We start from the raw sequence: 23,942 nt of genomic DNA on the forward strand, positions 1-23,942 counted from the left end.
AATTACATGCTTGTTCAAGTCAGAGCTTCCTTATATGCATTCATGTTGTAGGTTTTGTATGCATGAAGTGTCTGCCTGCTATTCTTTATAGTGTTGCGCTGGCATTTATTCATGTAGAAAAAACATGATCCTATTTTCTTTGAAGTTTACTTGTGTTGTATTCTATGTAAGACATCCACCCCCAGCCGCTCTCTCCTCTACCTTCTCTTTCAGCCACACACCCAGGCACACTGGTAGGGGTGGTGGCACAGGTCTACTCATTTCACCCAAATGGAGCTTTTGTCTTTACCCTCTTCCACCATCCACCCAACTGTCTTTCGAATTCCATGCTGTAACAGTTACTCACCCGGTGCAATTAACCATTGTTGTCCTTCACCGTCCGCCAGGCTCCTTGGGTCATTTCCTGGAAGAACTGGACATTCTCCTGTCCAACTTCCCTGACCGGTCTCTCTTCTTCCCTTTTTGTCCAAAACTCTTAAACGTGCGTTTTTTAACCAACTCTCCTCCTATCTCCACCATAACAACCTCCTTGACCCCCACCAGTCAGGCTTCAAGGCAGGCCATTCCACAGAGACTGCTCTCCTTGCTGTCTCAGAGCAACTCCACACTGCTAGAGCCGCCTCTCTCTCCTCTGTCCTCATCCTTCTGGACCTCTCTGCTGCATTTGACACAGTCAACCACCAGATCCTTATTTCCTCCCTTCAGGAACTTGGTGTCTCAGGCTCTGCTCTCTCCCTTCTCTCGTCCTACCTCGACGGCCGCACCTACCGGGTAACCTGCCGAGGATCTGTGTCGAAACCATGTCCCCTTACTACGGGAGTTCCTCAGGGTTCCGTTCTGGGCCCCCTCCTCTTCTCGCTCTACACCAACTCTCTCGGCGCTGTCATTCGCTCGCATGGCTTCTCCTACCACAGCTATGCCGATGACACACAACTAATTCTCTCCTTCCCTCCCTCGGACACCCAGGTGGCGGCACAGATCTCTGCCTGTATGACTGACATCTCTCAGTGGATGTCCGCCCACCATCTGAAAATCAAGCCCAACAAGACTGAACTACTTCTCTTTCCAGGACCTGACTGTCAACTTTGGCAACTCAGTGTTAACGCTCACTTTAACCGCTAGAACCTCGGCGTCACAATCGACAGCCAACTCTCCCTGACTCCCAATATTACTGCAACAACACGATCCTGTAGATACACTCTCTACAACATCAGGAGAATACACCTCTTCTCACTCAGAAGGCTGCCCAGGTACTGATTCAGGCTCTTGTCATCTCCCGCCTGGACTACTGCAACTCCCTCCTGGCAGGTCTCCCTGCCACCGCCATTCGACCTCTGCAGCTCCTCCAGAATACAGCAGCTCGACTGGTCTTCAACCTTCTGAAATTCTCCCACACTACTCCACTCCTCCGCTCTCTTCACTAGCTACCGGTGGCCGCCCGCATCCAGTTCAAAACATTGGTGCTCACCTACCATGCTGTGAATGGATCGGGTCCAGTTTACATCCCAGACATGGTGAAACCCTACATTCCGACCCGCACTCTGCGCTCTGCATCTGCAAAACTGCTCGTCCCTCCCTCACTGAGAGCAAAACACTCGACTAGATCACGACTCTTTGCTGTCCTTGCTCCGAAATGGTGGAATGAGCTCTCTGAAGACACCAGGACCGCACAGATTCTTCACATCTTCTGCCGCAAACTAAACACACACCTCTTCAGACTCTACCTCGACTAAAGACTAACAAATTGTAGCACTTAAATTGTACTTATAACGCCACTCATCTATAGCAAATTGTAAATTGGCTTATTTGAGGAAACGTTCTTGTTTCTTGTTCTTCTGAGTTTGTACCCTATGGTTGAATGTACTTATTGTAAGTCGCTTTGGATAAAAGCGTCAGCTAAATGATATGTAATGTAATGTAATGTAAAATGTATACATCTTTGGATCCTGGTAATCTCCTTATGGGTATTCAGGGATGTTGAAGGCCTTGTTTAGACAACCAATATTGATTCTACTATTAGTACAACATACATTACATTGAAATGTATCATATCCAGTGGTGGACAATACTTGAAACTAAAAAGATGTTTTTCAAATTCTGACGGTTATACGTTTTCTTTTCTTTCTTTTTTTTTTACATAGTAGCACTTCCTGACAGCTGACTCTCATTTCCTCCTTCATGACTTGCTTCCTCACTTACGGACACACGCGCGCACACACGCACACACGCACACACACACACACGCATAGACATAAAAAATGCACATACTGCGTCACTACCACTGAAGGCAGAAGAGGAACAGATACTGTATTTTTGTGCCTCATATAGTATCCACGGCAACCGCAACACACACTCTCACACACATACACAAACACGCACACACAGACCACAATGGATCTCACTAAAACCACAAGAAACGTGTTTTATGCAAGCTGAATGCAAGAGAATGACACACAGTCACTAGAATGTGAGTTAAACAGAGAAAGAAAGCAGGTTAACATAAGGAGGCGATAAAAGGCTGCCTTTACACCTGTAGTTGGGTTCATTCATCCAGACGAAGGGAAACAATGACAGACTGACAGGTAATAAACAGATTTCACAATTAACTGATGGACATAGTCCTAGTTTAGCTTTTGAGATTGCACTTAAATCACACATCTGTTATCATGCACGTTGGTGTCACAAAGGAATGACACCAGAGAGCGGACCGGGATCCACCATTTCAGGCTGTGCTAATCAAACCAAACTGGGTAACTGTGAAAGCATCCACAAACCAAAGATTTAAAAAACACCAGGCCCAATATCACTCCCGGGAAACACATAGAGCAGTGCTCCCCAACCACCGGGCCGTGGACCGGTACCGGGCCGCACCACAGAAAGCTTATATATATTATATATATTTTTTTTGAAAATTGACCGGATTTTCTCCTAATTATGTGCCCTCGTCCCCTGACATATTCCCCACACGTCACCAGCCGTTTTTCTTCACGTTTACAATTGTGTCCTCTTACCGTGCACGGCAGTTTCGCCCACCAGCGAACACAGAGCGCGAGTACTACTCCCCCCCCCGTCGGACCTTCTCGACCGGTCCGCGAAATATTGTCTGACATAAAAACGGTCCGTGAGGTAAAAAAGTTGGAGACCACTGACATAGAGAATAGAAATGGAACACGGGGACTGTGAAATCTATCGGCCATAAAGCAACACTAACCTGGAACCACAGACAGTTTTAAAAATCCTGCACAAGACACATACAGTGCATCCGTAAAGTATTCACAGCGCTTCACTTTTTCCACATTTTGTTATGTTACAGCCTTATTCCAAAATGGATTAAATTCATTATTTTCCTCAACATTCTACACACAACAACCCTTAATGACAAAGTGAAAACAGTTTTTTGTAAATTTTTGCAAATCTCTTAAAAATAAAGAACGAAAACATAACGTGTACATAAGCATTCACAGCCTTTGCCATGACACTCAAAATTTAGCTCAGGTGCATCCTGTTTCCACTGATCATCCTTGAGATGTTTCTACAACTTGATTGGAGTCCACCTGTGCTAAATTCAGTTGATTGGACATGATTGAGAAAGGCACACACCTGTCTCTATACGGTATCACAGCTGACAGTGCATAAACCAAGCCATGAAGTCCAAGGAATTATCTGTAGACCTCTGAGACAGAATTGTATCGAGGCACAGATCTGGCGAAGGGTACAGAAAGATTTCTGCAGCATTGAAAGTCCAAATGAGCACAGTGGCCTCCATCATCCGGAAATAGAAGAAGTTCTTAGAGTTGGCCGCCCAGCCAGACTGAGCGATCGGGGGAGAAGGGCCTTAGTCAGGGAGGTGACCAGGAACCCGATGGTCACTCTGACAGAGCTCCAGCGTTGTTCTATGAAGAGAGGAGAACCTTCCAGAAGGACAACCATCTCTGCAGCACTCCACAAATCAGGCCTGTTTGGTAGAGTGGCCAGACGGAAGCCACTCTTCAGTAAAAAGCACATGACAGCCCGCCTGGAGGACTCTCAGACCATGAGAAACAAAATTCTCTGGTCTGATGAAACAAAGATTGAACTCTTTGGCCTGAATGCCAAGCGTCATGTCTGGAGGAAACCAGGCACTGCTCATCACCTGGCCAATACCATCCCTACAGTGAAGCTTGGTGGTGGCAGCATCATGCTGTGGGGATGTTTTTCAGCGGGAGGAACTGGGAGACTAGTCAGGATTGAGGGAAAGATGAATGCAGCAATGTACAGAGACATCCTCGATGAAAACATGCTCCAAAGCGCTCTGGACCTCAGACTGGGGCGACGGTTCATCTTCCAACAGGACAACGACCCGAAGCACACAGCCAAGATAACAAAGGAGTGGCTTCGGCACAACTCTGTGAATGTCCTTCAGTGGCCCAGTCAGAGCCCTGACTTGAACCCGATTGAACATCTCTGGAGAGATCTGAAAATGGCTGTGCACCGACGCTCCCCATCCAACCTGATGGAACTTGAAAGGTTCTGCAAAGAAGAATGGGAGAAACTGCCCAGAAATAGGTGTGCCAGGCTTGTGGAATCATACCCAAGAAGACTTGAGGCTGTAATTGCTGCCAAAGGTGCTTCAACAAAGTATTGAGCAAAGACTATGAACACTTATGTACATGTTATGTTTTCGTTCTTTATTTTTAACATTTGCAAAAAATAGCAAAAAACATTTTTCACTTTGTCATTATGGGTTGTTGTGTGTAGAATGTTGAGGAAAATAATGAATTTAATCCATTTTGGAATAAGGCTGTAACATAACAAAATGTGGAAAAAGTGAAGCGCTGTGAATACTTTCCGGATGCACTGTAGATAGCACAGGGGTAACTCTGCTAGCATGCTAACAGACTCCTGTCCATCAACAGATCCAGAATCTACCTGTTGCGACAGCTTGGACCGATAACATGGCAGCCAATAAGTTCCTATGCAATTGGACAAATAGCTGGGATTGGCCTGTTTGAATCCAAAGTAAAGGACTGTAGGTCATTTTACAGGCTGGTCTCGCATAGTTCTAACAACAACTTTGCTATTATAAATTCCCGGATGTAAATTAGCTAGAGGAAAAAAATATATATACAGCATATATATAGCCAGTGAGGAAATGTCCCTCCTGAGATGCTGTAAGTTCAGGGCCCTTCTACTTCCGATTGGTTCACCGATTAGTCTGGGTATCAAGGCTGCACATAAGGACACTACAGAAGCATGCTGTGCCTTTCTGTGTTGGAGTCTGGTTTGACAACCCACTAAGCTGGTAGGTCGTTTTATCCTCCATATCTCTAGAAAAAATGATTTGGCTATTTGTGACGGTTCTGGTTTGTGCCCCAGACCCAGAGCCTCAGGGAGGCCCAAACCAGGTGGGAGACGGCCCAGGTGGAGAGAAGTCCAGCCTGGGATTAGATTTTCTCTCATATTTTTTTCTGTTTTGTTTTGTTCAGTTAGTACTTTTTGTTGGTAGGTAACTAAAATTGTGTTTTTTTTTCCCTCAGGTTATATTCTATTAACTAAATCTGGGTCTTTGTTTCTGTTTAGGAGTGCTTGGGGCTGGCAGCAGCATGGCTACCTGGCCGGTGGTCGGGCTGGTGACTGGGCCTTGCTCCTCACATTTTTCAGTTGACAGTATTTTCTCTCGTTTTCCACGTTTTCTTAGTTTCATGCTTTTGGCTTTGATTCATATTGTTTGGCGTGAGTGTGTGTTGCGCATTGGAGCCAGTGAGGGTCCTGTCCCAGAGCCTGTTTCCCCCCCTCTCTTCTCGGCCCGTTACAGCCTCGCCAAATAGTAGGAGGGAAATGTTCTCGTGGCCCCGTAGATGTCCTTCACTCAACCATGCAAACACAAGCTAACTAAGGCAGAACTGTTTTTTGCAACTGACTATTTTAAAATGGGGTTATTTTTAAAACCTTAAACCGTTGCAAATTCCCGCTTGGAAGGCCGCCGGCGACGTTAGCAGTGTAGACCCGTCATAGCAAGTACAAAAACGAATGCTTAGCAAGTGTTACAATAACTCCGGTCCCATACGAATACCTGTCTGACTTACCTGTGAGTCCCCTAATCTCTAGAAAGAAGTGTATTAGTTTCTAAAGCCTGGTTTATGCTTCTGTGTTTTCAGAGCCCCCCCCCCTGTGTGTCCCTTGTGTGTTTTTCTAGGCTTGCGCTGAAAGCAAGAGAACGGACCAGATTGAAGAGCTTTTGTCGTAAGAAATGCGTAAATATGACCGCTTATACAAGCCGTCATTGGCGGACGGCCTCTGATTCATGGAGGGAGATCTCCGCAAACGACGGTTTGCCAGTAGAGGGGAACAAAGTTGGGAGGAAAATAGGGGACAAATGTGTCCGCGACGAAAAGTAGCAGTGGCGATGCACGGGGCAATAAAGTCTATGATAAATAAACAAACAAACCAACAACTTCCACACACAAAGACGTGACTCTCTAGGTCGTCTTCAACAAAAACACGTTACTCCACCTATTGTTCTGGCGGTGAACTGCTCTGTAACACATGCAAGACTTTAGAACCATGAATTGATAAAAGTATCTGCTGTATTAATGTAAAGCACTCTTGGGTTGTGCTCGGTATTATAGATGGTTGGGAAAAGACTAAAGTACCTGAGGCCTGGAAAAGTACCAGGAGAAGCATTGGAATGTACAGTATTGACCTATACCTTATATGGGGACGTCATTGTAAATATATATTGACCCCTACCTTTATCAGGGTTGTCATTTTAATGTATATTAACACATACCGTATAGGACATTTCATTGTATATGTATTTTAGCCCATACTCTATTTGGGTGTGTTGTGAATCAATTACTTGCTCCTCCTGTTAATTTTAGAAGATCATTAAAATTATTTTATTTGGTAGCATTGCCCTAACACGGCTTTGAGCTTTGTGTGTAACAATAAAATAGGGTTATTATGTTGAAACCGCCTGATGTTCATTCAAATATCATCAGTACTAGAAAGTTTGCATTGTAAAAATTTACCAAGATCTTTGGGTGTGACAAACTAAATAGAAAATTAGGACTTTTATAAATTTAGCAGCAGAATAAGTAAACTCCGTAGATGACGAAGCAGACAAAGGTACTGCTTTATTCAAATTATTATGACTATTTTATTTAACCAGAATGCCTAAAACCTTGCTGGTTGACAGGACAGGGACACTGCAACTTGTACACCTCAAAATAAACTATGTACACGTAAAATGTGGCGATCTAGCTGCTGGTAGTGACCATAACAATACAGTGCAGTTAGCTTTGAACTGCTCTATGAACCCATTGGTCTACCGGTCGATTACAAAGTAGCCTCTGAGGGCCACCAGCAATATTTCTACGATAAAAATGTGTTACAGAGATTGGTCATGGACAGGCAGGAATACCGAATCATCTTCTCGGCTAATTTCCTTGATTAAGGCAGATAGGCGGCGTAAGCCCCCTTGGGCTCTTACCAGCGGTTATCTGAGCGTGTGTCGGACTGGAGAAGGTGGCCGAGTTGAGAGCTGCAGCTTGCCGGGTGTTAGCGGAGTGTTGATGGTGATGGTGGTGAGGAGGCGTCCCCCTCATAGAGCTCCGTCTCAGCTGCTCAAGCTCTGTTAGCCTCTCCGAAAAAGCCAGGGTGCCGGGTTTGACTTCGTCCATCTTCTGACGATGACCTGGGAGAGAGAGATGAGATGGGGTGATATCTACATATGCAGTATATTGCTCTTCCAGAAGAAAGTCCCAGAACCGTTTGCTTCAGAAGAGACCTTTTGAAGAGAAAGCTCTCAAGGGTTCATCGTGAGACTAAAGGTTTATTAAAAAACCCTCCGTTCAAAAGTGTCCTGGCAAGCACCTTTACTTTAAGAGTGAGGTATGATTGTCCCTCACTTTTGATTGAAAAGTACCTGTTACTATAACTAAAAGCTGTGCAGCACACAGTAGTGAAGCGATAACTTGTCAGCAGATTACTTCTCACTTGTACAAAGATGATATAATCCAGGGATTACAGTAATAGTTACAACCCAACACAAGCAGCAACAGTGGGCCGACATTGATAACACACTCTGTCTGCTAATGTGTTCGGGAATCTGACGACGGTTGCCGCATAGGGGTATGGTAGTCTTCCTGTGTGTGTGTGTGTGTGCGTGCGTGCGTGTATGTACGGTGGTGGTCTGTCACGCTGTCTGTGGTGTTGGCTGCACTTCAAAGTACTGAGACCGAGCTCCAGTTACAGGCACTTCCTCCCAATGGGGGAAGTGTGCATGTGTGTGTACTAATACCGAATGTATGTGTGTGCGTGAAAGTGTGTGTGTGTGTGTGTGGGCGAGTTAGAGACGAGTGATGGTTATTCACAGCTGAGCGGAGATCGCAAGATGCTTCCTCTCTTTCTATCACCTCACGTCTCTTCAGACCCATGTTGCTCAGTTCAGTACCATATAACGTATATTACAATTATTCATACGACACACTATATATAAATGTTCTTTAGCACTCTTTTTCTCCTGTTTTCATCTGCCATTAGAAATCCCCATGTTGCATCACTCCGGGTGGGAGAGGAACTCAGTATTGCATCACGTTCCTTACTGACGCACTCTACTGAGAGTTTATTTCAAGGGATTAGAGGTGTGTCTTCACTAACTATCTAGTCTGTAGATCCACATGTTTATGAAATACTTATTTCAGCAAAAAAATAAATAAAATTATTAAATGTGTTAAATGTAAATAAAAATGAATATTTTGATAAAGAGTTTAGTTAATACCCTAATCCTAATCTAATGACTGTCCCTCAAAATACAACTCCATCTTCAGGCAACAATGTTGGAGCGATTCTGCAAAAGACCATTTTACATCCAATGCCAGCATTTGAACGTTCTCATGGGACATGGTCACTGAGGAATGGACTACGGTAATAGCAAGATCATGGTTCTGGTTTACTGAGCATGGCTTTGGATGTTACTTTGTTAGGTCTTCCGGTATCTTTTAAAGGGACTCATGGGATGAACATCTATATTCTCTAAACTATTCTAAACTAGTTGTCTTCTCGCAGTGCCATTTGTTTGTGTAAATTTGGGAATAATTGGCATTAAATGCCATTAGTAGGAATTGTTGAAAGGGATTTTGAAAAATGATGTATATACTTCATTCAGAATTCCTCCGATCGTTGATGTTCGGTCAGAAGATTGATGATGCTGCTGCTAAAACTCAACATACATGGATCATTGGTGGGCGGCAACCCTGTAGGACTCCACATGTCCACATTTGTGTGTAAGTGTCACTCACGCCGGGGCTCTCTAGGACCGTCTACTGTGATCTTAATGGCTCTCTGGTACGTGGCCACCTGAGGAGGGTTGGTGAACACAGTGATCGTCAGAGTGAAACTCTTCCCTGGAGAGAAAAGGAAAGGACAACACGCAGGGGATAGTGAGAGAGAAAGGAAAAAGAAAGGGGGAAAAAAAAGTGAACATTCACGATCAGGATCTTTTTTGAGTCATACACTCATTTCAATTGTTCCACTACATGTCTCCCCCTCCCCTCTGGGTCTGCTGAAGGCATTAAGTCGGATACGTCATGAACCTCCAGACAGGAATAAACTAGACGCCAACACACACTCACGCACAGAACAAATGATTCCTCCAAATACTTCCAACAGGAGGTCTATGACTATTTTCAGCAAGTTTCACTCACGTTAAGTAGCATTAACAACTCTGATATACACACACACACACACACACACACACACAGCTTGGTTATGTAGTGACAAACATTGCTAGGTGACAAACTACTATTGGCGGCAAGCTTACAGCCAATGTGCTATCAAACAGAAACATGCGTTTGCTATCTCTTACATTCAGGAGTTACTGAAGAGGGAAAAAAGCTCTCCAGGGTTGGTCGCTAACTGGAAAAGATGATTTATTCCAGATGCATTTGTGGCATGAACTCCTGCCTCTTGACTTCTGCCTGAAAACACTATATTTTTTTTATGGAACCATTCCACTTGTTTGTGCGACACTACGGAGGAACCGCCTGGAGCGGTGTTTCTATTCAATGTTCATGCAAATTTTGAGGGAACTTTGGAATCGTTGCAAACAAAGAAATGTGAATGTGGGTTATTTCCACCAGTTTAGTCAGAGGTTTGCACCACAAATGATGCAAGGCTGTAATGGTCCAGTACACTATCATAGAAACAAAAATATCTAACCACGTGTTATTGTTCTTGACAAGTATTCATGCACTGTGGGAATACCTGACAAGATGCTGAAAAGGGAAAACAGCTGATTAGTTGTATGACTTCAATGTTCCCTGCTTTTCCATAACGATATTCCATAATTCTTTATGTTTTTTTTGACAAAAACGTGACTGTTATATGTTAGGACTGGTGATGCATGATGACAAAAGGAGCATGAAATTAATAAAGCAGCAAGTACCGGTATCTAAAAACGCAATTGAACCTTTTGTGTACTACATGTTTATGGGACAAAAGGACTCATATCTGTGTGTAAGTGTGTGCATGTGTGTGCCAGCCTCAGTTTTGAAATTAGAACTCACTCAACACTATGCCTGCTGCAAACACACATTCCCCCCCCACACACACACACACCACTGTCGTTGTGTGCCAGGACCGGAGTAAGGTTTCCTTATGCAGACAGTCTGATGCCACACACACACACACACACACACACACACACAGCAGACGATTGTGGGTAATGCCAGGTGTTACTCTCACTTCTTTTTGTTTTCTCTGAACATTTCTCTTTTACATTGTTGCAGAACTTGTCATGTTTAACTTGCCATAAATTATAGATATCTAATAAAATCCCAATTCAAAGAATAACAATTGAGACCAAAAGACCTGTATAATGACAACTACAGTGTGTTCTGTAGCTGTCATTATACACAGCCTGATTAAATACTGTTTCCACATAATGTGCATTAATATATAACCATTGTACAATGTTATTAAATGGACAATGTAGCTTGCAACTGTGCCATCTATAACTTGCTGAGCCGCATTATTCTCATTTTCCATTATTTTGTCTATTTTATCATGGATATCGCTGGATAATAGTTGTGGGCAGCATATGAAAGCAGGTGACGCTGAATCAGCAGTAATAATCTGCAGGGGTGGAGATGCAATCTTTTCTTCAAGCAATATTACTATTAAACAATTTTTTGAATGCCATCTACAGGCTAGGTTTGGAAGAGATTGTGGTGGAGGTATGGTTAGCGGCATCTATACAACTTACGTACTTAAGGACTTAAACTTACGTTTAAGGAAAGATGTGGTTATGGTTACTATTAAAAAAACGTGCGTTACAAGGACACATCCAGTCATTAGTTTGGTCCCAACAATGCAGTGTATGTACACATGCTTCTAAGCAAGTAAAAGAGTAAGGTTAATCTTACCATGATGTCAAACAGAGGATGTGATTTCACTCATCCCAATGATACTAACATCTGAACTTATTGTTCGGCGTATGTGTTGCTCTCCACAGTTTGCATGTTGTGTGTAGTACAGAGCACACAGAAACCCTGAGAGCTTCTCTGTGTAGCTCGTTTACAGAGACAGTTTACAGTAAGAGATCTTGGCTGATAGAACGAGAGACAGGAGGCAGAGAACAGCTGAGGTCGTAGTGTGTGTTATGTCTATCAGGCAGCCACTGGCATCACACACACGCCCACAAACACGCACACGCACACACATGTATATCGCAAAGGCGTGTGTGAGTCATGAACACACGCCAGAGTGTTTTCTCTGTAACTTTCTCTTTATACATCCCTATGTCTCTTTCATTTGTGAGGTGTGTGTCTGCGTGTGTGCGTATGTGTGTGCGCGCCATGTCAGCGCCTGTTGAGTTCAAGCTTCCCAGTCTTCTCACAACCAGCCAATCAGAGAGTGAACGTCTTATTCAACAAAGCAACGTGTGTGAGTGTAAGCGTGTTCCCGGATTAAAAAGGTGCTAAGTGTATGTGTGTGTACGTGTGTGTGTGTGTGTGTTTCCGGGATAACAAGTTGGCGAGTGTCTGTGTGAGTCTGTGAGGGGGTTTGTCTATTCACAGAGTCAGATATTGTGAAAGAGAAAAGTGATGGTCCTGTTTAAAAGGGGAACAAAAAGAGACAGAAACCTGGTCACGCACACAAGCACTGAAGAATATTAGTGGTACGCTACTTTGGACGAAAGCTCGTAAACGTAGATCCACCAGATACTGGTGGACGGAGTCAAGAGGAGATTAAGTGGACTGTTGTTTTGGTCCAACATGGGAAAAGGAGTCCCTGGTCCCGAGCATAGAGATGCTCAATACTGAATCACCTGACCAGGTGAGCAGATCCACCAGTACTAAGCAACACATTGTCATCTTTAGTTCTTTTTACTCCAAAAACCAGCAACGCATGGCAATGTCTGCTCCGGTACATGAATACAGTCTTAACAGCAGTCAACTTAGGTTTAGGAAAAGATCACGGTTTGGGTTAAACAAGTTAAATAACAAATAAACGTCAACTTCTCGTTGCGCATAAGGAACAAACAGAAACAAAAGATTGCGGTTACATTCACTAAAACCAGTATGCAAACTGTAGTAAAAAAAGTGTATGTTGAAATACAGGATTTATTGTTAATAAGTAGGGACTCCTACATCCAGGGTACTCCGACCACCCTCAGGAGGACATTCAGAGATGTGGGGGCCGGGCAGGATCCAGCGGGAGTTTGTTTAAAAAGAGGATTCATTTAAGTCATTTCTTAGTAGCTTCAGTGAGCAGCTACTAATGTGTAAATCCGCACAGCAGCTCTATATTGACGCACGAGGACCGTATGAAGTGTGTCGGTGTCGCCATGTGTTGGAACTAAGTGCTTCTACCAAACAGGTAACACTGACTGATGATGAATGAACTCTGACTCCACACCCCCCGCACACACACACACACACACACACACACACACAGAAACCGCCAGTCAAACCACTAAACCATACATTGTGGTTGGCAACTAAACTGACCACTTCCCACTCCGACAGTTAATGACATTTTGGAGGTTTTAGATGGAGAAGCTGTTCTACAGGTGTGGTTATCAACGTTACTCCAGAAAATCTGTCTGCATTGCACGTTTCTCCAAACCGCTGGATTTGTTGCATGTCAACGTTTTAAAATGAAACTTTGGTTAAGGTTGGAAAAAGGTCACGGCTTATGTTTTAATAAGAACAAAGTAACTTGGGAACGTAACCCGACTACTACGTAACATGGTGAGACGAAGCACGTAACAGAACTAACAAGAACCATGTAACAGTCACTGTCTCTTAAAAGATGTGCTGGTAAGTGTCCCAACACAGGACCCTTCACCAAATATCATTTCACACCTGTCTTACCTCGAGTTGGAGACACTGTCAGGAAGCCAAATGCTAACACACACATCTTCTATTCGTCCCCTTTTGTCATCAAATACCAAAGCAGCAACATGCTGTGGGCCCTAATGAAGTATTGTCTGCATCAAAGCGAGATGTCGCGACTTCCTGTGTGCCATGGAGCTCCAATAAAAACACATCAACGAGTTACTTTCTTATCATTTTTGTCATAATTCTTCTGGGATGCTGTGGATATCTAATCTAATCTAACAAACCGATCTTTGTTTGCTAAGACAAAATGTGTTTTTGCTTTTGTGTGATTTCTCTTTAAAATATAACTCAAATGTAATTTAGTGCAACAACATTGCTTGCTTAGGAATGATGGACAGACGCTATTGTCCTGCAGCCAAAAATACTCACTAGAGCACCTAACGTGGATCAATCTACAGCAGAAATACATATACAGCACCAGTCAAAGGTTTGGACACATTTTGTCATTCAATTTAATGACAATGTGTGTCTTTTGACTGGTACTGTGTATATATAGGTAATAATTAGACCGAATGAGGTTGTGGAACCTCGCATTGGCCGTAGTGATCCAGCAGCTTTGTTTTGTATGTTAATAAAATACTCTTCAGATGGAGTAATGCTGGCAGAATGGACCTCATTGTATTCTGTGCAGTTCAATTTGCATAAAAACAAATTTTTACACATCAACTTTATTCATTTGAATTCTACTGCACATTAATTTGTAGTACGCTGTTTTTTTCAACGGCAGAACGGTAGAATCAGTCAAATATTGACAGTTATTTTGACGTTTCCATTGAGCTGGGGATTACTTTTATGCGAGTGTTCTGCCAGCGTGTGTACACAGGACGCCTGTTTTAAATAGATTAGTCGGGACATTTGCCTGTGACTGATTTAGTGTAACTGTGGTCTAGTGTGTCCGTTAAAAAGAGGGAGGAGGGGGGGCAGAGCGAGTTGGACACTGAATGGAGTGATACGGGGAAGTTGTGTGAATACTGTTTATATTCATATGAACTTCCCCTAATTTATCCGCTGCGTTGTGTGGTTGTTCACGACACACATATTAAACCCGAGCCAGAGGGGGGCCGGCTGACACTGCTCCCACTCATATTTGGGCCGATGGCACTTTGGATCATATGGTTGTGATCTTTGAAATTAGACCAGGGGAAAGATTCTTATGTCAGACTACAGCGAAGATCAGCATTCATATGCTCTTCCTCTTTGTGTTGGTGTGTCTTCATGCATGTGTGCAGTCACATTGCAGTCTCAATGTTTAACGTCCAGCAACATGTCAGAGAGCCAAACGGCTCGACTGGCTTCAGAAAAACATTGTAGTTCAAATAAGTTTGTCACATAACTTAAGCAGCTAAATACGGAACTTATGAAACAAAAGCAAGTTGTACATGTAAACGTGTCTGACCTGGCGACCTCTACTTCCTCTCCATGTGTGCTGTGTTGCTCTTTAGACTGCTCCGTACTTATACTGCAACCGCATAAGTATGGGGACTGAATGAGGTGTGTGTGTGTGTGTGTGTGTGTGTGTGTGTGCACATACCTCTTCCGCTGCGGCCCACAAAGCGCAGGTCGTTGAACCGGGCCACTTGGTTCTTGATGGCGGCTGTGGCGTTGCGAAGCTCCGCCGAGTAGTTCTCATCGTTCCCGGCCATCACCGTCACCAGGGTGCCGTCGGGGGTGTCGCCCAGGGCAACCACCTAGGGGAAGAAGGAGGAAGGAAGGGGAGACCGTGTCAGTCAGGCTCACATGTCGTACATTTGGTTGGTCATACAAGTTTTTTCTGCCCATGGTTGTTGGAGATTTCCAAATAATAATAATGAGTTACTTAGTAACTTATACATTTGTGCATAGGTGTCAGTCAAATGGTTCGAGGTTGGTATAACAAAGACAGATAGTGATTGATTTGGTCACTTTGGTTGTTTTTTTATGATGAAGATGTTTGTCTTATACTCCTAGAGCCTGCTGCATCCAAAGTAAACAAAGGCGCTGCTGTTATAATTTTGAATAAACACGACGAGAAACACAACAGCTTCAAAGCTCTTTGTCTGCTCAAATTTCATTTAAAAGATGCAAATGATGAAATAAAAAAGGGAAATCATTTTCCTAAAACAAATGTGAAATTGAAATATGAAACACTCAGTGTGCTGGGGAGCAGGTTCACCACAGGAGGTGATTTCCATACCTTCGCTAATCACACCCAGCCCAGCCTGGGCTCACCTCTCAGTTCAAGCCACGACTTCTATTGTTCACATACGTCGCCTTGAGTGTGACTTGAAAAGACTAACATGCCGATAATCGGCACGTGATCGGAAAAAGTTCTTCTGCGTAGTGAAGCAGCATCGTGGCCGGCTTGTAGTTAACGCTCAAGAAGCGGGAAAGGAGGAGGGATGACACACACACACACACACACACACACACCCATACAGACACACACACACGATCACGGGAAGACAAGAGTGGGACTGGCAGAGAAGGAGTATGAAAACAGTCCAGCAGAGAGAGAAAAACATCTCGAGCCTCAAGCCAATGTGTGTTCTTTAAACACATGCTTGAATGTACCAAGTTTATAATTATTTATAATTCAATATTTTCATTATATCTTTGATGTAGTTTAGTTTCAGCCCCAGCTGGTTTAGCCGACCTGAGATCAGCAGCACGGTTCAGGATTACAGGATACTGCTTGTTATTCAGGTTTCCAACATTTCACCGCTTCCTCTGGTTTTAGTTGATGATAACCCTGTTTACACACATAGTACCTCTGCGTGTGTATATATATATATACATATACATATACATTTGCTCCTGATCATATTTAAGTGGTCATGAAATGTGTAATTTTGCGTTTGTCTTCATGTATATGAGAGAGTGCGTGCATCATAATAGTCCTCCATTATCAGTAAAAGGCAGTGACATCCGCCCGTGACACTAATAATGAGGCATAATGCACCAAACTCACACTCTCTCTCACACACACACACACACACACACATGTGCAAATACTAATGCATAATGCTCAATAAATCAATCTACTGTGCGTTCTGCGGCTAAAAGCTGCTTTTCCACAAATGCATTTTGTCTCAAAGTGCAGGGAAGCCGACCTCATCCCCGGATGTTGATACATACGGGAACGCATGAAGAAAATCATACCGTGAAAACACACAAGATGGATGAATGCTAATAAACTGCTTTAAAGCCCCTAAATGATTATATTTATGAACAGAGGTTCTTGCATAACATTAATTAGGAATATATTATAATAGTTTATCATACAAGAGATGGCTTAAAAGGAATTGGTCGTAAGTGTAAATTAAAATAAACAATTTAAACACCCACTGAACTAAATTTTCAGAGGGCCGGAGATGCGTCTTATGGTAAGAAGAATATTTAGAACCTGAATTATGATGCTGAAACATTCTTGCTCTCACTCTGTTAAGTGAATAAAAGGATCGATACGTTTACCCCCCTTTACTCCAGATGCTGTGAAACGCCTCCATTAGCTGAGATCGGTGCTGAAATAATGAGTCTATGACATAAATGAAACTAGAGGCATATCCATTTAGAGAATTGTGTGAGTAATAAGATTTTCTTTAGATTTGAATTATTATTACTTGTCTGATTGAGTAAAGTACATTAATGCAAAGATCTCAGACTATATACATATACATAATTCTCCCGGTTGAAATACTTATCTGTGTTATCAAATAATATTTTGATAATCACTATTATAATTAAATATAATCACTTTCATAATTAATCATGGCTTTAAGTCACTACGTGAAAAATATAATTAAATCTGCAAAAACGACACGGAATACGTGTAAAATAAATACATAGATGAATGACCTTGTGTAAGTGTAAAGCATGTTATTATTATTATCTGTGAGTAACGATAACTAATAATGAAGATATAGCGGTGGGTTAAATGTAGGCGTACGAAGGGAGACACTCACCTTGAAGGCAATGGGCAGCGTCTTGTTGCACCTCCAGTGCGTGGGCAGCACCGAGCACAGGAAGTTGGGACTGTCCGTCTTCATCAGCTCGCTCGGATGGTCTGAGATCACCTGGAGAGACTTCCCGTTTACTCAACGGAACACTTAGATTGGGGGGGGGTCAACGTGTTGACTTGCATGCAACCGTACCTCCACCATGCCGCGGTCAGCCATGCGCAGTTTGCCAACCAGAGAAGCCCCTCCGGCCTCCTGAGTGCCAAGAGGCAGGGCCTCGGCCATCTTCCCCCCCGAGGCCAAGGTGGTGGAGGGGGGGGTGTAGCGCCGGCCCGGGGCCGGGTCTGTGAGAGAACGCATGCGGGGGGTTAGTCGAGTTAAGAGCTCATCTGCTCTGAAGTTCTGCCGGTGTGTCCATGAATGCGGATTGATACAAGAGAGGGGGAACCTCACAGCTGGTCCTAACCCTACGCACAAAGGCTCCAAATGGGGACATGGTCCCAGTCTGTAGTGAGTGATTCTGAGTTTCTGGGTCTCTGGGTCTGTTAGTTGGACAACACAACACATTAGAAGACCTCCAATTAGGCTCCTTAAGGGATCCTATGCCAATGTTTTCTATTCAACAGAAAAAAAATGATTCCCAATCACATGAATTACGGCAATGTTGATGAAAGAAAGAGGACCCGGGATAAGCAGGCGAGCACACAGATGAGAGTAAAAGTTATGCATGTAGAGTATGTGTATGTATGTGTCACTAAGTGAGGACAGCAGCAGCATCAGAGAGAAGAGGAACGCCATCCACAAAGGAGGAGTTGGTTCATGTAAACCCATGTAGAAATGCTCAGAGGAACTGGGGTGAACTGTGTGTCCGTCCCTCTGTCTGGGGCTCGGCTACTTTGTCACTCAGCCAACCCACAAGCGGAGCCACATGCTGGTGGTTTTCCAGTGTTATAGAAACACTGCATTTCTGCTCAGACTCACGTGGCAGGTTTCAAAACAGGAGTCCCGGGTAAATGCAGGAAGACCTCCTACTCACCTCAGTCAATAGCCATAGTTTATAACTACAGTCTGCACCAGAGGAGATCTGGCCTAGCAGCAGCTGGTGTGGGATCACATGTGCGTTACGTTGGATCAATGTTCTTTATGTAAGATAAATGTTCCTCATGTTAGGGAAATGTTCTTTAAAAATAATTGTCCATCTTCCCATTTTGTGAAATTAATGTTCAAATTATTAAATAAATGTTCTTTGTTACTTTTTTTTCTCCAAAATATTAAATGAAAAAAATAAAACAAAAAAGTAAACGAGCAGTTAACTAATAAAACTAACAAAATTGAGTTAATTATCAAAATCTGTAATATTTTAAAAACAGTTTTCTCTCATTCGAAACAATCTCCCCATACGTCCAAATACATCTTAAGAGATGGGAATAATGAATGAATTAATAATCTTATTAAATTTGACAAATATGACTAATGCAGTATTCAGGTAACTTTTATAGTTCAAATGATATTTAACTTTCGAAAATATCTCTGTTAATATAATGTACTATAGAAAACGTCACACTTTTCTCCAAGTACTTTATAGTGGATATTAGTTGATAGTAGTACTATAACCGAAAGCCCCAACGGCACACAAAGCCAATTTGACCACGAGCAGACGGGTCATAAAGGGGGAGAAGGTACAGAAATACATGTATGTGTATGTACGTGTCTCTGTGAAGACACTGGCATAATCACGCGTCAGAGAAACGGCTCGTACCGTATTTTGCGTCCCACAGAAACACCATCTGTGCGCCACAGTGCGTCCGCAGACACGCGGCCGTCCCGGTGTTCGCCGTAAATCTCCCGCTGGGTCTCAGGGACAGCGCGAGCCGCGGGTTGTTTCTTCTGTGTACGGGTCGAGGGTTCTTCTTGTGGACCACCCGTGAACCGGAGAGGAGCAAACGGCCCGGTCCGCGGCGCTTTATCGCTTTCGGAACGTTCGGTTCGTCCCGAGCGCGGCTCCGACCCCCGGGAGCAGAGCAGAGGAGACGAAAGGTCCCGCGGACCTGGGATGATGCCGGGCAGCCTTCAGTGCGCCTCGTGCCTTCTGAAGCTACCGCGCATGTTTGGCCCCGCAATGGAAGACAAGTGGAAGAACACGGAGGGAACGTGCAACCACAGCTGAACTAGTCTGAACTCTCAATTTCACTTCCTCCTGATTTCTAACAGAACACTTTGGTACCGTTAGAAGCCTCTCTCTCTCTCTCTCTCTCTCTCTCTCTCACGCTCTCTCTTTCTCGCTCTCTCTCGCTCTCTCTCTCTCTCGCGCTCTCTCGCGTGCCCGGCTATGTCTCTCTCCCTTCGCGCAACATGAATTGACATCCCGGCTGTCGGCACTGAGCTCCTTACCGGCAGACCTTTGCTTCCCAGCTCTCAGCCAATGAAGAGGCTCACCGCCGGCTGCCCTGGAAAGGGATCGACCAATCGGCGTTGTGTCCGTCCGACGGGAGGCGGGGTTTAAGGGGAGCGGCACTTCCTCCTGCAGAGACTTCATCTCTGACTGACAACTCTTTCCCCCCAATTAAATTAAAATAACACGTCACGGTGAGTAAAAGGAGAAGAACTATACCGACGCTCCCGAGATTAATATTCACACTGAGATGTTAAGCAGAGGAGCATATTTCTGTCCTCAACGAGAACCAACCGGCTGTCGGTACCGCAGACCGACGATAGGGGGCAGTCTGTGCTCTGGATCACATCGTGGATTCACCCATCATGTTGTTGGTGACCAACAGTCACAGTTATAGACGGACAGACAGAAGTTTGTATGTATTCTTTCCAATGGGCTTAAGATACTGTTTACATGTTTGTTTACATCGTGGTAAGATCAGGTAACATATTGAATATTATTATTCCAAACCACGCTATGAAAAGGAAAGACATCTATGACTTAAATGTATTTTATTTTAAAACTGTGTAGACACACACCAAAAAAAACCCTTCGAAAATTCAATTAAAATAAATACTATAAATACTGTGAGGGTTAAATAATATTGAAGGATCGTTTCTGTCATTTGATGATACAGATAAACTATTAATACCAAATAGTTAAAGTGAATCAGAAGATGCTAACTGAAAATAAAATATCTTCTAAAATATGTTCAGCCATGTTCTATTTTTTTTGGTTACTTTTCTGAAATCCTATAGAAAAACCTAAATTACTGTTTTAATAAAGGAAGAAGACAACATTACTACTAATAAAAATACACTGAGCTTTACGGCTTCATCCATTGGTCCCTCTGGTGATATGAAAAGCTTTAGAAGCAGGGAAAGGCCATAATGGTGGTTAACTTCAGAAGCAACATGACGCTACAACTATGATTAAGTGAAAAATGATATACCACTGAATTTGAAAGCACTGTTATATAATATATCTAAAATTGTGGTTTAAATTCCTCTCTGAATTTTCCAGTCGGCCATTTCATTGTAAAATAAATCAGAATGAATTAGATTTGAAAGAATCAGAAATTACATATTAATTTAGTCTGGATACATTGCGTTGATGCAGGTCTTTTTCTTCCCTATAGTTTGGATGTTAAGGTTAAACATCAATTTAGCATCATTTTAGTCCGATTTCCCTCTTATTTCAACTTTATATCAGCTGATATAGTTTAGTCATTAGCATTTTAGGTCATTAGCATTTTAGGAATTCTGGACACCTACATTTTCTCTTTGAATTGGCAAACCTTAGAAATAAATGTAGTCTAAATTAAAACATATAAACAGTCAATTTAGTGAGACCCATGACTGCATGAATTCACGTTTTCAAATTCCCATTGGGATTTTAGGAATTATGGACACTTACATTTTCTTTTTGAATTGGCAAACCTTACAAAGAAATGTAGTTTGTTTTCAAAGTGCTTACAAATATTATAAAAAGTACTACTATTGCAATCCCATTAGTCAAAGCTTAACAGGGTACATTGTTGTGAGAGGTGTTTCATAAAAATACAGTACTTTGGTACTTTGGTTTCCACTTCACAAAACCATAACACTTTTTAACCCTTTTCTGGCTGAGGGTCTACCTGTGGCCCCCGCCTGTTTCATAAGGCCTTACGCTGTCGGATGAGCTTTAGCGAGACGCCAGTCTACCCCTGCATGCATGCCCCTGTAGCCAAAGGGGATGATAAAAAATGTAAACGCCTGCTCTCTCGTCCCGGACTCAGATGGACGTGACGTGATTTGCCCTTGGAAATATCTATCTTTCCCTTCCTCGTCCAGTATTCGTCTTTTTTTGGACTTGTTGTCTCGAGATCAGTTATGGACAAAGTCGAGCGCCTCGACCTCGCTGGCAGAGAATTCTCCGATGGTCAGAGATTGTGAAATTTGATAGAAATCTGGATAGAAGAGGAGCAATGGAGACATGCCAATACGCTTGCGTTGAAGCTGCAGCTAAAGGACTGTCAACCTGCAGCTTCATCAAAAAGTGTCATCAAATCCAACAATGGACATTTATTCCTCATAGCACGCTTATAAATAATTCATCATTGGAGGATGAAACTATATATCAGTGAGGCCAAGTGTACAAAAGGAGTTTAGACGCCAGTTGCGATTCATATAGTTATGCATCATATGATCCACATATTCATGCGTATCATACATCTATCTGTGTCCCGATAAGCTGCGCTTTGCCACAAAATGTCTGAAAGTTTAATATTCAGATGAAAATGTGTCATGAATTGTTGACATGAATTCACATGTAAAAACATAAATTCCTCTGTAAAAAATGTGTTAAATAAAAAAATATGTTCCATATAGATGTAAAGTCCTTTACCAGGTTACATGTTAAAAGTACTTCACAACAGACAACATGAGGTTAAAATATATTGTGTGTTGGGTTAAATAATCACAGTGAGATGTGAACGTTTAAAGGCACCAATAAAGCCGAGGCGGATAAGGAAAGAGGTAGAGGAGTAGGATTTCACCCAGCCAGCGCTTCCCAGCGACCGTTTGGCAACGTGAACCGCTTCTTGTCCTCTGATCCATAATCAATACCCAGTCACAATTGCCTATCAAAGTTATTGAAGGTGGCACTGCTTCATAGCTTCGGCTGCAGTATATATACAATTTTATTATTTAGAACTGATGATCCACAGGGGCTTTTCAAGTATTATTCAGTATTTAGTATTATGGATACTTTTAACAAAGGATATTGAACTTGGAACTAACGAAAGACATAAAGATATAGCTTTTTTCAGCATCATCCCAGCAAATATTGCTACCAGCCTTCAAAAGCGCAAACATTTCCAATCTTTGTTTCCAAACGCAAATCTAGAATCTAGTGAAAGTCGTTATTATTTCCTGTGTGAAACGCTCAAATAATCACCAATCAATCAAATCCAAAATATCAGAGTATACAGGAGAACCCATCCAGAACTAGTGTCCCTCAATTATAAATAATTATATCTAAAGTCTGTATTGTTAAAGTGTTTACAATATCAGCAGAAATATCCCGTGAGGAAAAGTAGTATCCCAATTTCTACAGTATGACAAGCGTCTCGAAGAATGAAGTAGCCACAAAGATGTTCGTGGATCATCTGAAAGTAACGTTTCTACACCCCAGATGATTAATATTGAGTTAAAAATAATAAACCGGACATGATGGGGACGGTGTGAAGAAGAGAAATCTTTACCAAAAAGTCCGCTGCCTGTCCGGCCCTTCCTCATCAGGTACATGGCCCAGGACAGGGGCCCGGAGCCGGAGAACGTCCCAGGGTTCATGCTTCAGTCCTGCGGGCGGAAGCAGCAACAGCTGGGGGCCAAGATTCCAACACCCAGCGGGAAGGGAGCAGAGATACAGAGAAGCGTAAAAAACGGCTAAGAGGGAAAACAGCAGGAGGGGAAAATGGGAAATAGAAAAAGGAGAGGAAGAACAAATAAATAGGGTGTTTTTTAAACTTTTGGTTTTCCAGGGTTCCAAAGTTGAAAGTCAACAGAAAACACTTAGGAAAGAATCAGAAAAGTAATTTGACAAAGAAGAGCTCCAGCCTGTGCTCACCTTCGCATTGTGCTTTTATACCCCTCATTCACCCCCCCCCCCCCCCCTCCTAACCCTACATATTAGTGGAAACCAGAAAAGAGTGAGGGAGCAAGAGGCGAGGAGCCAGTCAAGCGTAATTCATTCCCTCCTTCTTTAAAGCGTAGCCACGGGGGACACGACTCCACTTTGCCCCCAGGCTCTTCAAAGCTGCTAATTTCATTTAGCTACTCAAATGATTTTTTTCTCCCGTTTTCTCCCTCCCTCTCGGCCTCCCCTTCTTCTCTCTATCTGGAAGTTTTGGTAGAAATTGAGGTCACACACTTGAGTGACATTAGCAGGTTTGATTCAGCACCGAAGCTGCCGTTTGGATGTGTGTTCATGGATGTGATGGATAAGGATGCAGCTAGTATTATAAATGACAAGCTGGCCTGTTATCACTGTTATTATTGTTATCATTGACCCCTGCTGAGAACTCAGCCCCCGTGTCCCACTGAGGTCTAACAACAATAGAGATTGGTTGCTTTACTCTTCTAAGGAGTTAGCTGGAAGAGCTGAAAACCAACAGACAGTCCAATCTTAAACTACAGCGTGCGTTACATA

At 43.0% G+C, this 23,942-nt stretch overlaps 1 protein-coding gene across 11 annotated transcripts in view; it reads right to left on the minus strand.

The window, feature by feature from the left end:
• Positions 1-23,942, minus strand: part of runx1 (RUNX family transcription factor 1) — a 48,253-nt gene that overhangs the window by 4,327 nt on the left and 19,984 nt on the right. For 2 of the 11 annotated variants that reach the window (XM_078104540.1, XM_078104528.1), the window contains exons 3-8: positions 22,996-23,179; positions 17,516-17,664; positions 17,327-17,437; positions 14,917-15,073; positions 9,282-9,386; positions 7,472-7,675 (exon numbers count right to left, since the gene is read on the minus strand). In XM_078104540.1, coding sequence (XP_077960666.1) covers positions 7,472-7,675; positions 9,282-9,386; positions 14,917-15,073; positions 17,327-17,437; positions 17,516-17,664; positions 22,996-23,083 — 814 coding nt within the window. In that variant the 5' untranslated portion in view covers positions 23,084-23,179. Of the gene's footprint in view, positions 1-7,471; positions 7,676-9,281; positions 9,387-14,916; positions 15,074-17,326; positions 17,438-17,515; positions 17,995-19,079; positions 20,204-22,995; positions 23,203-23,942 lie in introns of those variants that run through there. The other 9 variants (XM_078104545.1, XM_078104530.1, XM_078104549.1 and 6 more) reach the window with 7 other exon arrangements.

This window comes from Gasterosteus aculeatus, chromosome 1 (assembly GCF_964276395.1).
Source record: "Gasterosteus aculeatus chromosome 1, fGasAcu3.hap1.1, whole genome shotgun sequence".
Lineage (NCBI taxonomy): Eukaryota > Metazoa > Chordata > Actinopteri > Perciformes > Gasterosteidae > Gasterosteus > Gasterosteus aculeatus.